We start from the raw sequence: 16,320 nt of genomic DNA on the forward strand, positions 1-16,320 counted from the left end.
TTTATGCTCCACCCGCCCTGTACTGGATAGTTGGCTGCCTCCAAGTTCAAAGGTGGCCAACTGTCCAGATAGGATTGTGTCCTTAGTCATCAAGTGATGATTGTCTACTGGCCAAATTCTATAGTATTTGAAGATACTGGAGGATAAAAGCACTCGAGATGCAAAATGGTTTCTATACCCCTTTTAATAAGAATTCTTTATAAGAATTCATTGTTCTGTGAAGTAGGTTGTTAATCACATTTTATAGAGGCAAACTGAGGCTGACAAAATTCTTCATGGAGAATTCTTCACAGAAAAGTGGTTTGAACCCAGGACCTGCTAATCTAAGTCCACAGGACCATGTCTAATCTATATCCTTCTGCAGCTGGATTCCTTGAAGTTAAATCACCCCTGACACATGCTTATGCTGTTCATCTTGGAAATTTTCAGGAAAGGAAATTGAAGAAATTGTGCAATCTATGTTCAGTTTTTTTTACAGTTAGGTAGGTATTTTTTGTAGTAGCCATTCTTAATTTGCACAAACACAAACACATTGGCAGCCTTTTCCATTTGAAAACAACTTTAGGGCCGATACAGATGAATCAGTGATTGCCTCTTGCACACGAACCTGCCTTGATATTACAATCTTCTTCATAGGCAGTCCTTTGGATACTACCAACTTGACAGGTGAGGTGGATGGTAACCCAAAATAGGTCCTTCTCAGTGGTGGTGCCTGGCTCTGGAATATGATCCCTAGGAAGGCTCACCTGGAACTGGCTTTTTGTCTTTTTGCTGCCAGATGAGAAGACCCTTTTTATTTGGCCAGACCTTTTAGACCTTTCATTTCAGGACTGTATTTTATCTGTGTTTATGTTGTGTTTATTGTCTGAAATTTCAGTAAGCTGATGTGAGATCCCACTTGAGGGACATAAATGCTCAAAATGACAACAACTTTGGGGCTCCAACTTCCACCTCCCAGTTTGTTCACAGTGGCTACCACACACTGAATCCAACAGTTCTGCATGCCACCATGAGTGCATGGTTTGATGGGGTTATATATGTGTGCAGACTGATTTTGCATGTGGTGTTTGCTGTATAAAAATGAGTTGCCAGGAACTGAGAGCTATAGAATTTAAATTTGCTGTTCTATCTCCTGGTTATCCAGCCTGGCTGTTCCAAACTGTTTATTCATTAGAATGCTGACTGTGCACCAGTGCAAAATAATAATGATCAGTCTCAACAGTAAGTTTATAGACTTCATTTTGGTCATCATTGCATATGCCAGCTCTGAATTCCAGTGCTCCTAATCAAAGTGACAAAGGCTGATCTATTCTCTAATTTGCTGATCTATTTTTATCAGTAGCTCCAGTTCAATGCCCATACCTGCCAGTCAAGAGCTCATACATTAAGATTCCCAGTGACCAGTAGTCTGCTGAAATGTCGTGACCTTTGTTCAGGATGATCTCTGGGGCTACGTACTCTGGAGTTCCACAAAAAGTCCATGTTTTCTTTCCAAATCCTATTTTTTTTGCAAAGCCAAAATCAACCTGTGAAAGAAGGTTCACACATCCATCAAGAAAGAAAAAAGAAAGAGCAATTATGCAGGCACAAGGGCTCGAAGAGATGATCATGTTTTGCTTAGAATAAACCACTTCAGAAGGAAAGGTTTCATGGGAAAATCCTCAGAATATAATGTTGATTGTCATATTGGGCTGTCAGAGAAAGTAAAAGTAGAGAGAGCTATGTAGGTGCAAATTTATGATTGTTAAAATAAATAAAAATAAATCCACATTAGGTAAGATAACAATGATCTAAGACTTCTAGTTTTAGAGGTGGTCAATGGTTACTTGATCTATCATAATTGGTTATTTATCTAGGAGCTAAGTCATATAAATAATGTAGGGCAGTGGTAGGAAACATGTGGATTGTATTCAGCCCCTTTCCCCCGGTATGTTTGGTTCTCTCTGGTCTACAAAGCTCAAGAAGCGAGCGGTAAGGATGTATGGAGCTTGAATGTGATCTAATCCAGCCTGCAGTCCATATGTTATGTACTCCTCATTTAGGAGTGCCATAATGCCAACATTAAATTACCATATGGATTCATAAATAGAGTTGAGGATATGACACTTCTTATCGCTCCCACATTCTACACACATTTCTCATGTTTCTCTCAGTGGTCAGAATTCTAACACAGGGGAAAACAATTCTAACTCAGTGTGACTGGAATTCTAGGAAATGGGGAAAATCCAGTGAAGTTCTTGAGTCTACCTATATGTATTTGGGAGGATTTACAGGATGTAGGAAATCTCTGGAAAGTTCTCCTTGAATGCTAGCCTCCCTTAAGCTGTGTTTAAGGCTTAGTGTTCAAATGCAGTCCAAAAATGCCATTAACCTGTGTCAGCACTCAGGATCTGGTGCATTCTTGCTCCTGTCTCCACTCCCACAGAGGAAGGAAGGCTGAGCCTTTCAAAGATGAAGGAGGCAGGTGTAGGGCCGAATTATTTTTAATCAATAATAATAAAGCACAAGCTAGGGGGACAAAATAATTGACTATTTGAAGAAATAATAAAGACATGGTTTGATAAACAGCACAATTATACCTTTGTTCTTTCTTCAAATGAAATGTTGATGAAGATATGAAAATCTTTATCAAGCACCAGGATCATGCAATAGAACAGAAGGAATTTCTGAAGATAGGACTACAAAAGGTATTTAAAACCAACAGTGAATTTCAACTTTTGCTTATATAAGACTCAAGAACAATGAGACTGATTTGTTTTTATTAGTTCTCTTTTTAAATTGATTCATCCTGGAACTATACAGCTGAATTCTACCTTTCAGCCAGAAGTACTATTTTATAGCTGTTATAAACCTGTTAGAGAAGGCATTTTATTATAATGGAAGAGGCAACACTGCCTTAACTATAATGCAGTGAGCATGACAATGTAATGTTTTATTGCTTTTTGGAAAAAAAACATCCTGAGCACTCACCAGTTTGGCATAACCTCGGTGATCTAGGATGAGGTTTTCTGGCTTGAGGTCCCTATAAATGATTCCTTTGGAATGCAGATAGGCAAAAGCTTCTACCACACATGCTGTATAAAATCTGGTTGTAGAATCTTCAAATGAACCTCTGCAAAAGGAAAAGAGTGATACTAATAATCCTTAACATTTATGCTTCCTACAAACATTTCTTTGAATGTTTAAAATTTCACATACATTACTTCAGTATCATGGAGGATAAGGCTATCATCAGCAGTTATTAGTCATGATGGGCGTATATTACATCTAGTATCAGAGGCTATATATTACCTCCAATATCAATTAGGGATGTTGGAGAAATCTGCAACAGATTCACATGAGCTGAGATTTCTATGAATCCGACCTGTGGATTCCATAGTGGATCCCATGGATCTGCGAACTAGTTTTTTTTTACTTTGGGAGGTATTTGCACAATTTGTTTGTTTGCAAATGAACATCAGTGCAAGTGCGCATTCACTAATGCACACTTGCACTAATGTGCACATTCACTAATGTGCACTTGCAAACAAACTAAATTCTCATGCAAAAAATCTGATTCTGTCACTGAGCAGACAACGGAACGAAAGACACCTCACAATCTGTGAAACAGACAGAATGGCTTTAACGAAATCTGTACATACCAACTAAATCTGATCCAGCATGGTTCTATGTATGTTCTTCAATTGGTGGGATCTAGATTTAGTAATGCTTAGAGGAGACTCCTTGAATTCAATGGGACTTAAGGTAGTCCTGACTAACTCGTCTCATTGATTTCAATGGCTTTACTCTAAACATAACAGAGGTGAAAATTCAGCCTGGTTCAGAGCTCAGTGTCTTAGCTATTGTACTATACTAGCTCTAACATGAATAAGTATGGAGAGTCAATTATATTGTTTTAGGGGCCATTTCCTCCAGTAAGAACTTTGCCAATCAGCTTAGATCATCTTCTGCGGCCTGGTTCTATATCTCTCGCCATCTGATATACAGTGAGACAGGACTTTCCCAGGACTACTGAGGTAGACTTCAGCAGATGAGGACAGCGGGAAAGGGATGGAGAGGCCTCCTTTCTGTCACTGCTGCTAGTGCAGCAACTTGGTAAGCAGGTAAGGGAGGTATTGGAGGCTCCTTGGGTTTTGGAGGACAGATTGGACACCACTGTGGTCCTGATGATGTCATCAGAGATGCTAGAATCCAATTTGACTTGTAATCAAGCTCAGAATAAACTAATTTCTTTGTAGGAGTGGCAGCAGAATAATCCTGTTTGCTGAGCCTAATTACGATTCACACTAGGGGAGAGGGTCACCAATCACTAATCTTCTGACAAAAGATCGCCTTGACCCTAACTGTGCTCATGTCCCTTAGAAATCTCAAGCCTTCTTGACTCCCTACCAAACAAGGGAGGCTAAACAAGGGAGGGCAGTGACAGAGTTGCAACCAAGGGGGTATGTCTGATTCAGCACACACGGGCTGGAGATATTTTACCATATGAAGGTGTTGACCAGGGCTAAGCTGATATCTGAAGAAGGGCTTGTTTTCGCATAGAGTAAAAGGGCTCTGAGTCAGTGCAGTTAATTATTTAAATACATATAGGATTTTACGTTTGGAATAACTGCACTGCTCTCCATGGGCAGCATTAAGTTTACAAACTGAAAATCATAGCTCAACCATTTTTAGCAACATTGTGTGTATGAAATCACCTGAAGGGCTTGCGGTGTCAGGAGAGCATATTTCATGTATTTAATGACTTAACTAGCAGCCCACTGGCTGCCAGAGAAACCGTACTGTGAAACAGCTGTAGGGTTATGGTGGAATCATCTTTCTCTGCTTGTTTGCTTAGTTGTTGAAGGCTTTTTTTAAGGCCACAGATAACTCCCCTGCATGCTGCAGTTATTTTTGTTTATTCCAGTGGGAATAAAGAAGGGCACTGATATCACAAGTTTATCATGAGCATATCACAAAACATAAAATAATTTCTATATATTAGTCAGCTGTAAACTAACATTTACAATCTGTTCCAATAAGACTAACTTTGTTATGATCAGTAAACAAATAATATCTTAGAAATGGTTTACCGGCAGATTATCTATTAAAACCATCTATTAAATGGTTTTAATAGATAATTCAGATGCAGACTTGTTTACAACGATCTTGCTTGCTACTCCTATCCCTGAAATTCATTTCAGAGTAAGCACTTTAAACATTAAACTGAAGTTTAGAAAGTGTCAAAAATAATTATGCAATCATCAAGAATAGATGCCATTTAAATGATATTTCACCATGTACCCAATATATGCATTCTGTTTTAAAATTTAATCTGAGTTTCAATCATAGTTTTAATCATAAATTTCAAGCATTCCTACTTCTGCCTTACAACTGGTTAAGAAATTATGTTTAAATATACTAAAACTTGAATATTTTCCTGAAGTGAATGCTGTTTTGGTACCATAATTATTTCAATTATTAATGTATGCCCTAGGAAAGTAAAAGATACATTGTTTTCAAAGCTAGATGGCAGCAGATACCATGAGTATGGAAGAAAAAGAATTTAAAAGAGAATTCCAGTGCTTTCAGCAAATAATGGTGTCTGTTTTTTTAAACTTAGCACCTGGTAATTTGGATTTTACTTTTCCATTTTTAAAAATATTCACTAAAGGTCTTAAAAAAAAGATGATAGAAAAAACAGGAGAAGTAATTTTTTATATCATTTATCCATCTTTGCTCTATTTTTCTATGCTATTTATGCTACTGGCTACCTTTGAATATAATACTATCTAATTTTGCATTTAACTATTTACTCCTATAATTTCTATCTATTGCTAAATATTCTGACACCGATTCTGACATTCTCAGTAATTTATACTCACTAACAACATAATCTGACACGTCTGTTCTGAAGTTAGCCTCACTGAGTTCAGTGGGACTTACTTCCAAATAAGTGTTTATAGGATTGAATCCAGAATGCTGATTCATTCATGGCACTTCTCAGTGACAAATCACTTGATCACTCAAGAGTTGATAACTCAAAGCTAAACCTATGAATTGCTTCCACTGGGAAATTATTGTATGTAGCACTTTACTTATATTTATTTAATTGCCCTGCCTTATTGCTTGAAACCAGCGAGCGAAGCAGATTGCATCATAAGAATTTGAAAACATAATACATTAATCCATCGGAATGGTAAAAATCTAGACACTAAAACATCAAATCCCAATAACAGGATTAGGATACACCAAAGGCTGTCTTTAAAACGAAAGCATTTCATTGAACTTGTAACTGGGAAGAAGGCTGGCAAACAATCATGATGTGATGGGGATGCATGTATGAATCAGTCCTCAGCCACATCCTGATTTTTTATAAAAGCCAACAGTATTATTCCCCAATTAAATAAATAGGACTAAATGTACAGAGTTAGTTTCTTACAACCAAAGTCTAGGATCAGAACCAAGATTTAGGCAACTTATTCTGCACAAGCAATGGAATTTATGTTCATCATCTAGTGGGTCTTTGGATTTGTCATATGATATCCTCCGATATCATATGACAAACCACTTTTGAAACTAACCTATGACTTACCTAAGAGTAAGTCCCACTGAACTCAGTGAGGCTCACTTATGAATAGACTTGAATAAGATTGTAATGTAAAGCTGCAATCCTAAGTGTAAGCCCCACTGAACCCAATGGGAATTCTTTCTGAGTCAGTAGACATGTATAAGACTGGGTTACCAGAGGCATTGCAAGAACAGTATTCTGTTTAAAGGAAGGGGAGACAAAAATCCCACTGACTACATGAAAACCTCTAGACATGCCTAAAGTAGCTCTTTGGACCCTGACCATAATCTAGCGCAGGAATATTAGGGATTCCACTTAGGGATTTTATTATATTTAGCAGTATATAAACATCACAGATAAAAATAAATAAAGAAAGAAAGAAAGAAAGAAAGGCTTGAGTTTAGAACTAATATTCAATACGATTAGAAGCTATGGTGGTTATTATGCTTAATATGGTCAAACCACCTTATCTATGGTGAACAAAGGCTATTTTTTATTATGGTGATGCTAATACTATTTTACTTAATAGTAGATGTTTGGAAGGCTGTGTCTAATCCACTTTAGTACAGAAAGCAGTTGTCTTTGTAGTTAGCTCCAGAGACTGAAGAGTCATCCACATGGTGGATGCCTTAATACCTGGTTTGTTCAGCACAGTGCTGTACTACACAACTGATTTTTTTTCACAACATTAGGGATGTTGCAGGAATCTGGGGGGTGGAACATGGTGAATTTTGCCAGCTTGGCCCCCTGGACTCCGGCTCAGTCATCTGCGAGTTGTCCCAACTTGGCTCACGACAAGTTGGGCCAACTCATGGATTTTCGGGGGGAGGGGTTGCGCAAATCGTGATTTGAGCAAAATCGCTGCCATAAATAGTGCAATTTGCACACAAAATTGAAGCCATAAATGGTCTAATTTGCGCCAAATGTGCTATTTATGGTGCAATTTTGCACAAATAGGGCCATGATTTTGTGCACACACACACCCCCCCCCCCGGAAAGTTGCTGGGTTTCAGGAACTATCGCATGGCTCAGCTCACAAATGCAAGCCAAGCTGGATCTGTTGTGGGGATCCATCAGGCCCCAAAAGGGCCGGATTTCTGAGCAACGGACAACCCTACACAACATACATGAATTTATCCTCAGATTAGACTGAAAGCTGAGACTGGTCCAAGGATGGCCAGGGAGTATCACAACCAAACCAGGACTTGAACCAACCACATCACCTGTACTACTCGAAAATCTTGGAAAAGACAGGTGATTGGAAAAGACAGGGCACCCTACATTGTACTCCTTTCGGTGCCAGGAGACCTTTTTATTTTCCTAGCATGTTAGCACTCTAGTCTTTTAGCTCTGCTGTTTTAAATCTGTATTTTAAATCTCTGCATTGCTGCTAGGTTTTATTCTGGTTGTACTTTTATATTGTAGTTTAAGCTTTCATATTTTATATTGCTTTATGTTGTATTTTATGGTTTTAATTTTTGTGAACTGCCCAGAGATCTTTGGCTATTAAGCTGTACAGAAGTGAAATAAATAAATAAAATCTCTGTCAGCCGTGTGAACACAATATTGGATTGAAAAACCCTCATGCGTGAAAATTACAGAGATCAGATGGGCAATATGAATGCAGACATTTCGCAAACTAAGCACTGTAGAATCTACCCTGAATAACATATAGTAGATGATAGCTTGCCATTTCGAAAAGGAAATGCAAGATCCTAAAAAAAATGCAAGGGTCAGTGAAAAGCGAGCATTTGGAGGCTGCTAGAATGCAGCTGAGATAAAATAAGAGGATGATTCCTGTGCCTTTGAAAAGGCATGCAAATGTCTTATTGGAATGACTAATATGTGAATCTGGCTCTCAGCCAGAGCACAAAATTTCAGACCTCTGGGGAAAGGCTTTAGTATTCACCATCTTGCTGTGAATCATGCAGATCGACCATGTGACCACATTGATTATGCCAGATGAATTTTTTTTTTCACATTAGGAAGAAGAATTTTCTTACCTGTCCCTGAGAATTGTCCAAAGCTCTCCACCTAAACAGGCTTCCATCAACATATATAAATATTTGCTGTCCTTGAATGTCCTATATAGCCTATAATGGAAGGAAAAAGAAAACAGTAATGTGTTTGTAGAGGAAATGCCGGAAGACCTTTGAATCTCGAGGAGATAGGTGTGACATGCTGCAACTGCTCCTTAGATGACCAAACCTTCTGTGAGGCCTAAAAGTTAGGCCTTTTAGAGTTCTTGGCCTGACTCTTGCTTTCCAGGCTCCTTGGCCCGAAAACATGTTTTTCTCTAAGGTTTCTCAAGGTTCCAATGCGGGAGGATCTCCCTGGCTGTGGTCCACCTGCCTAGCTTCTCTCATGGGAGGATGCATAAACATCATGAGACTAAGAATCAGACCATCAAAACAGGTGTGATTGATTAAGGAGAGTGCAGACAGTGACACATAGACACAAGGGATTTTAGGTATATAAGTCCCTCCGCGGTGGCAATTAAGGGGAGCTTCGGCGCAGACCGGGACCGTGGAGGTGCTGCGTGTTGGCCGACTGGAATCTCTCTGCTGTCGTTATCTGGGGCTCCCGACAGCAAAACGGAGGAGTAAGATATTTTGCTTCATCTGCTTCATAACATCATATGCTTAACTGTAATACTTTGCCTGTTATAATTAGTAAAGCTCTTCTTTACTCTTACATACCGGTGTGCTTATTGCTTCTGAATCCAAACAAGATCCTCTCTGCCTTTGGCAAAACAGTGTGCTATCAGTACCTCCTGGAATCTGAAATACTATAGGACATGGTCTTTTCCTGGTTTGAGGGCGGGGGCGTTGAAGTGCTGAACCCTAAAGAGTTTTTCAATGACCCATTTGTGACATGGCACCAACTGAAGCTGTGCAATCCAATGCACACTTCCTTGAGGTAAGTCTCATTGAATTCACTAGGACTCACTGCATAGGGTTGCACTATACATGGTTCAATCCATATATGTACTCAGCAGCAGTGCATCAGCCCCCTACCCTGACAGTTCTGAACCAGATGGTCTCTTGGCCTGATCCAGCTTAAGCATTTATTCTAATGTTGTGGCACAGGAAGGTTATTGATAAGCTTGTAACATGGAACTGCAGAGTCCTTCTTTGACCCCTGTATCCACTTCAGTGCTGGTGCAACCCTTGCTTTCCCCCCACAAATAGTAAGTAATAGGGGAAAACAGGTACTTCCCTGGCAAGAGGGAAAGTCACCCATCTCCGCTCCATTTGCTAGACATTAAATGGCACTTCAGCTGCCTTGGTAGTTAGCAGCTGATCGACCCATACATTTCCCCCTATTGTACTATCTAAACTGCAAGTGGAATGTTACATTTCTGAATGCTTTCTGCCATCACGTCTGTGTCAGGACACAGCGCTTTAGACCCATCTACTAATCAGTTAGATAGCTACCTATGTGCACAGGCTGTTGTCACAGAAGAGCAGCTTTTTGGGAAAAGCTTGCATGTTCCTGAACTTGGCTTCACATTCAGAAAATGCATACTTTTTAATATGTGCACTTTTAAAAATGCACATTTTAAAGGGAGTGAGCGATCCAAGCTTCAAGGCGGAGCTCAGAGAATCTTGGCAATCTTGAACATGACTTATTTTCCCATCCTTAATCTTCTGATGCCGCAGAAATGCAATGAGACGCCTGCTCCTGCATGCTGGGAAGTGGATTAATCAAGGGCAATGATTGTACCTCACAATAAAATCTGAGTGAGCGCCTTGCATTATCTGCTTCTCTGAGCGTATGTGCTCCTGCTGTCTTGTGTCCACTATGTGGCGTTTCTTTAGGATCTTCATTGCAAAAGTTTTGCATTCATCGCTTTTCAACTGGACCTTGAGGAAAACAGAAAATGAGATGAATTGGAATCAGTAGACATAACTCCCAAAATAGCGCCAATGCAGAATTCTGAAGTATAAATTATGATAAAAGTTAATGCTGTTAATATATTTTAACATTCGGAACCCATAAACCAAGTTGGTAAAAATGCAAACAGTGAAACAGCTGGTAATACAAACAAATAGACTTTTAAAGACTCCTAGATATGAATATTTGTCTCAAACTGCTGCCCTGGTTGATGGACTAACAAGTTTCCCTTCTCAGCCCTTGTCAGCACTGTCTCCAGTTCTGTGACCTGCCTTCCTACATGGTCTGTTATTCAGTTTGAGGCTCTTTGACAACGGAATATCTGCCTCCAGTTGCTTTGATTCCTTCTGCCAGTTCAGAAATCCTCCAGTTTATCCCACCAGATCTTCCCATGAAATAGAACTTCTCTAATAATTTGCATGCTCTGATCTGACATTAAAATCTATCTCTTTCTTTAAAGTCTGTAATGCCTATCACTTTAAGGGGAACACTATTATTTCATAGTATTTATGTCAAATATTTATATAGGCTGTCCAATAACAATGTTCTCTAGCTGATTTGCAGTACATAAAATATTAAAGAACAACACACACAAAAACCAAACTCTAGCATAAAATTTCCTATTGGCAGAAAATAAAATAAAAACTATACCGCATCAGTAAAACAACACACAGTAGGGATGTCAGTCACTGGGAAATCCATTCCTTTCAGGCCCGACCGATTTCTGCAGTGTGACTGTTCCAGTAAGCAGGGGCAGATTGCATCAGATTTTTTTCCCCCCAGGAAATTTCTGTGCATTCCTCCACCCCCGGTTCCGCCACTTGTGCAAATTGCAGTTTGTGCAAATTATAATTTGTGCAATTGGATTAAAACTCACACCCTTAAGATGACAGTTTTAAAAGGCCTGGGAGAGTAAAAAGGTTTTCAACCAACACCAAAATGACCATAAAAAGGTACCAGGTGATTTTCTCTGGGGAGGCATTCCACAACATGGATGCCACCACCAAAAAGGCTTTCTCCCTTATAGCAACCTACCTTACTTCACTTTGCAGGGACATCTAGGACAGGGTGTCTGAAGGCAATTTCAAGATTTGGGTAAGGGCAAAAGTACATGTTTGCATAATAAAGCATAAGTAGCCATGTATCTTGTTTTTGCTTAAATAATTACAAGTACCCTGAGGGAGAGGGAAGAGATTCTTGCTGGGAAGGCAACTCATGGGGAGGGGAGGAATTGCCCTGTCACCAATAGGAATTGCCCTGTCTTTATTTCTAAGGCTCCGGCTGTGCCCGGGGTGGGGGACTGGGGGGAGGTGTCATTCCAATAATAGGAAAGTCAAGAGATAGGCCTATCCATCCACTCACAGTTTTCTCAGTAAGAACCCCTTTGTAATTATTTAAGGAAAAAGCTGCAAGCTATGTACTAAGTGAATGCCTAGGTTGGCCCTAATATATGTGGGAAAAGTTAGTTTAGGTAACTCTAGAAGGAAATAACTCTTGCATCTTTTCCTGACAAATTAGATCAAGCAAGTATCCTACACTGAAGTAACCTAAGATATCAGAGAGCAAAGGAGACATCCTCACTCAAGATAAATAAAGTGTCATTATAATCTGACTTCCAGAATGCATATAAATGTGCCTTTAAACAGAACTCAGTCACTGCAGTTCCTTTGCCTCCAATGGAGCAACCCCATCTCCCAAAATCCATTGGATGGACATACTAATCATACATTTGAATACTGTATTTTTATGAAATAATAATAATTTATAATAATTCATTCATTCATAATTTATGAATGAATGAATCAGGTGTCTAACTTTTACTTCCCCACATACTTCTGAAGTGCTGCCCACTTAAAAAACCATAGCCTCATTTTGAATGTGTGTTCATCAGTTTAGTATTTTAGAAAATTCTGAAGGAGCTGAAAACTTGTTCCTTAGATTGGATGGGGGAAGGAGGTGGATCTGTGATGTAGCAAGTGCCCACCAATCAGCACTGTGCATAAAAGGGTTGGCGGAGAATTTCTCCCCGAAACTTCGGGGGGCCGAGCGCCAACGTGTTCGGCCCCCCGAACAAGTTTCGGGGAGAAATTCTCCGCACCCCCCCGCACCCCGCACACCCCCCCGGGACGGGACTTACCTTTGGCGAATGTCCCTCCCGGCGGCGGGTCCGGCCGGCGGTTCGTCAGGTCTTCGTCCGGGGCGGGAGCGGCAGCCGGTCTTTCGACCGGCTGCCGCCGCCGCCGCCATTCCAATAAAAGAAGAAAAAAAAACGTCCCCGTGATAGGCTACGTGACAATTAACGTAGCCTATCATGGCTAGATCTGCAAAGTCAGCCGTGATAGGCTACGTAAATCGTCACGTAGCCTATCACGGGTGACTTAAAAAAAAAAGCGCGTACGGATAATGGCAGCCCCCATAGGGAGCCGCCATTCACGTTCCTTATTTGGTCGCCATAGTCTACGTAAAGATTTACGTAGACTACAGCGACCAAATAAGGAACGCGAATGGCGGCTCCCTATGGGGGCCGCCATTTGCGTATGCGCTTTTTTTTTTTTAAGTCACCCGTGATAGGCTACGTGACGATTTACGTAGCCTATCACGGCTGACTTTGCAGATCTAGCCGTGATAGGCTACGTTAATCGTCACGTAGCCTATCACGGGGGCGTTTTTTTAAAAAAAAACTTTTAATTTCGCGGCCGGGCGAGGCGAGGCGCCTCCTCCCCGGCCTGAATTTTGGCCGGGCGAGGCGGGAAGCCTCCCCCCGGCCTGAACTTCGCGGGGGGAGCAGCGAAGCGCCTCCCCCCCACCGCGAAAAGCTGCGAGACCAGGTAAGTGACTCTCGTGCACCCCTAGTGCACAACCAGCTTCTGCTGCAAACTGGAAATTGTTCTCCTGAATAGAATTGCGATGAGAGCACTTAGACAGCAACTCGACCACTCGAATAATGCACATTTGTATGCAGCCCCAGACTAAAAGCTGATTTGTTTAACAACCCTGAGTTCTGTGATGGCGGTGATGGCTTGACATCACCAGTCTGAAGCAGATGAGGAAAACTCTCTTTCAATCTCAATTTCCTCACAGTCACTAAAACAGAGACAATTTGATCATAGCTTTCTGCCCAGATTCTTCTTCTGAATTCAGTTTGCATTTTCTTCAATAGGAGTGAACTTGAGTAGTGTAATAGCTTGGCTTTTAAGCCTAGGATGAGGCAAAAGTACCCTCCAAGGAGTCAGGAAATTAGTTTTCAGAGAGAATATTGGGCTGTAGACAGCCCGCATCACAATAAAGCTTTAACATTTAGAACAAAAGGATTATATATTTTTTTAAAAATACAATGGATTAGACTGAGACTTAAATATGACTAAATATAGTCATATTTACAGTAGGCCCGTTGAAATAATTGGACTTAAGTTAGTCATGAGTCTTCTCTAGGTCACAGGAAGAGTTTGTATCATGCAGTAAGGCAAGGACATTGTTCATGCGACTGGAAGATCCATGCGGCAAAAGGTGCTAAATGTTTTGGTGGAATGAGAAGAGTCACCACATGGATATTGTTTGCTACTGAGATGAAATATTTGCTACTGAGATGAAATATCATGTAGTCTGGCCCTCAGTCATCTGTGATCCTTAATTTAGTTACACAAATGATTAGAGCTGAGATACTCACAACTTAGGGCCACTTCACACATATATGAAGCAGCATGGGAGCTGCATTCCCTTGGTGCAATTCCACACCACTGGGAGTGTCTATTAATACAGCATACCATATGAGCAAAGCTGATTGCATGATTCTCTTCTACCCAACTGGCCCAGTCCAGCACCCCACAGCTAGAATCAGGTAGAAATCCACACACACACACACAAATCCACTTGGTTGCAATATTCATACACACTCTACAATAGAATGAGATTGTAACATGGTTCACATGCCTGTGTGGCAGTGTGTGCACATGCGTGTGCGTGTGTGTGTGTGTGAGAAAGAGAGAGAGAGAGAGAGAGAGAGAAGAGGGTCTTATTCTATCATAGATCACTTAAAGACAACAGACTTATATTTTGCCAGCAGTGATATATAGATGGGAATTCATAATGCTTGGTTGGTTCTGGATTTAAGCGGGTGCAACTGGGTTGGAAATGGATCTCCCCTAGTCCCCAAATCAGTCCCTTTAGCCTCCTGAAAATGCTACACAGAGGGGCAGGGGCCCTGCTGAATGGCGTGAGCTGTGGTATCGGGGGGGCATGCCCAAAAATTGGATGGAGGCAGCTCTCATGAGAGGAGCTCTCTATCCATGGAAGGCAGATCCTGGATCCAGTCCTCTAAAAGTAAAAAATAGTACAAGCCACCTAGAATTCTTTGAAACAGGCGGGGTAGAAATTAAAGCCAAAATTAAGCAATTTTGTACATCTCATTATCTGTCTCATTTATTTTCTAGTAGAGTTAAGCAAAAATGATTTCAATTGAATTCTAACTGAATCTGTACATAACGTTTGAAATGTTAACAGCATGTAAGTCATGAGCCAAGTATCTATGGGGTTCTTTGGGCATTCCACAACACTAAACTGAATAGGACATTCGGTGTGATGGAGGTGCTTTCCAACCCACTCCATTGCTCTTAAAATGTTACATCTGTCTTCATCCTAAGGCACAGGAGGGTTTTGACTGACCATGAATATCTAGGTGCATGCAAGTGTGCCTGGCACAATAGCTGCATGCCTGCCACAGAACTGACATGGTCAGGGAGGGAAAGGATTATGATCATTCCAATGCAGAGACTTTCCATCCCATCTGCTGTCTATTTATATGTTTGTATGTAATGGTTTTCATACTATGTATAATGTATTTCTAAAATTTGTAATCTTTGTAAAGTGTCCAGAGAGCTTCAGCTATTGGGCGGTATAGAAATGTAATAAATGAAATGAAAATGAAAGGGGCTACTAGATCATACCCTGACTGGGTTGATTTTTCATCATAAAATAATTGGCCAATTATTGCTCTGAAAACCATTCAGAAGATTACAAATATTTATAATAATTCAGAGGAAACACAATGAAAATAGGCAGAAGCAATGGATGGTTGTAAGGGGGTACCAAAACAAATGCAGCCTGATAATAATAAACACTCGTGATTCAGATTAGGTGGGTGATGTTTTTGTTTTTTTAATAAGGTCAGTCAGTGATTTTCTGCTTATGTATTGGTTGGCTGTCGCTGAGCTATTCAGCTATAAAAAATAAATGATAAAAGAAAACAAATCCTATTTGTAATGCCTGCATTACTAACATGGATGCCGCACTGGCTTTTGTTTGAAATTATTCATGTTGGCAGCTGTTTTCTTTTTATGGAATGCATAATTCTGAGAGAAGCCTGGGCAATTTGGCAATGCGAAATGAATTGTGTAGTAAATGCAGAACTAATTTTCCTTCTATTTTAAAGCTTTGTAGACATAATGCAGGGGCCGTGGTGGCTTAGTGGTTAAGACGCTGAACTGCAGACTGGAAGGTCGGCAGGTCAGCAGTTTGAGACCCGAGTGCTGCGTGACGGAGTGAGCTCCCGTCTTCATTCCCAGCTTCTGCCAACCTAGCAGTTCGAAAGCAAGAAATTGCAAGTCGATAAATAGGTACCGCCTCGGAGGGAAAGGGAACAGCGTTCCGTGCACCTCGGTGTTCAGTCATGCTGGCCACATGACCACGGAAGCGTCTTCAGACAGTGCTGGCTCTTCGGCTTAGAAACGGGGATGAGCACCGCACCCTAGAGTCAGACACGACTGGTTGGGGACACCTTTACCTTTACCTTAGACATAATGCATGATAGTATAGGACGAATGCAACATTTCATCAGGGAAGCTTGAAGGGAAACTTTTTCCTTCTAGTTGAGCAGT

General features: G+C 40.7%; 1 protein-coding gene across 1 annotated transcript in view; it reads right to left on the reverse strand.

The window, feature by feature from the left end:
- PRKG1 (protein kinase cGMP-dependent 1) overlaps nt 1-16,320 on the reverse strand; it is a 988,282-nt gene that overhangs the window by 13,995 nt on the left and 957,967 nt on the right. The window contains exons 11-14 of the mRNA XM_084845722.1: nt 10,277-10,416; nt 8,554-8,643; nt 2,971-3,112; nt 1,363-1,526 (exon numbers count right to left, since the gene is read on the reverse strand). Of these exons, the coding sequence (XP_084701848.1) occupies nt 1,363-1,526; nt 2,971-3,112; nt 8,554-8,643; nt 10,277-10,416 (536 nt within the window). The remainder of the gene's footprint in view (nt 1-1,362; nt 1,527-2,970; nt 3,113-8,553; nt 8,644-10,276; nt 10,417-16,320) is intronic.

This window comes from Heloderma suspectum, chromosome 3 (assembly GCF_057233095.1).
Source record: "Heloderma suspectum isolate Gila_16-S chromosome 3, 16-S_ref, whole genome shotgun sequence".
Lineage (NCBI taxonomy): Eukaryota > Metazoa > Chordata > Lepidosauria > Squamata > Helodermatidae > Heloderma > Heloderma suspectum.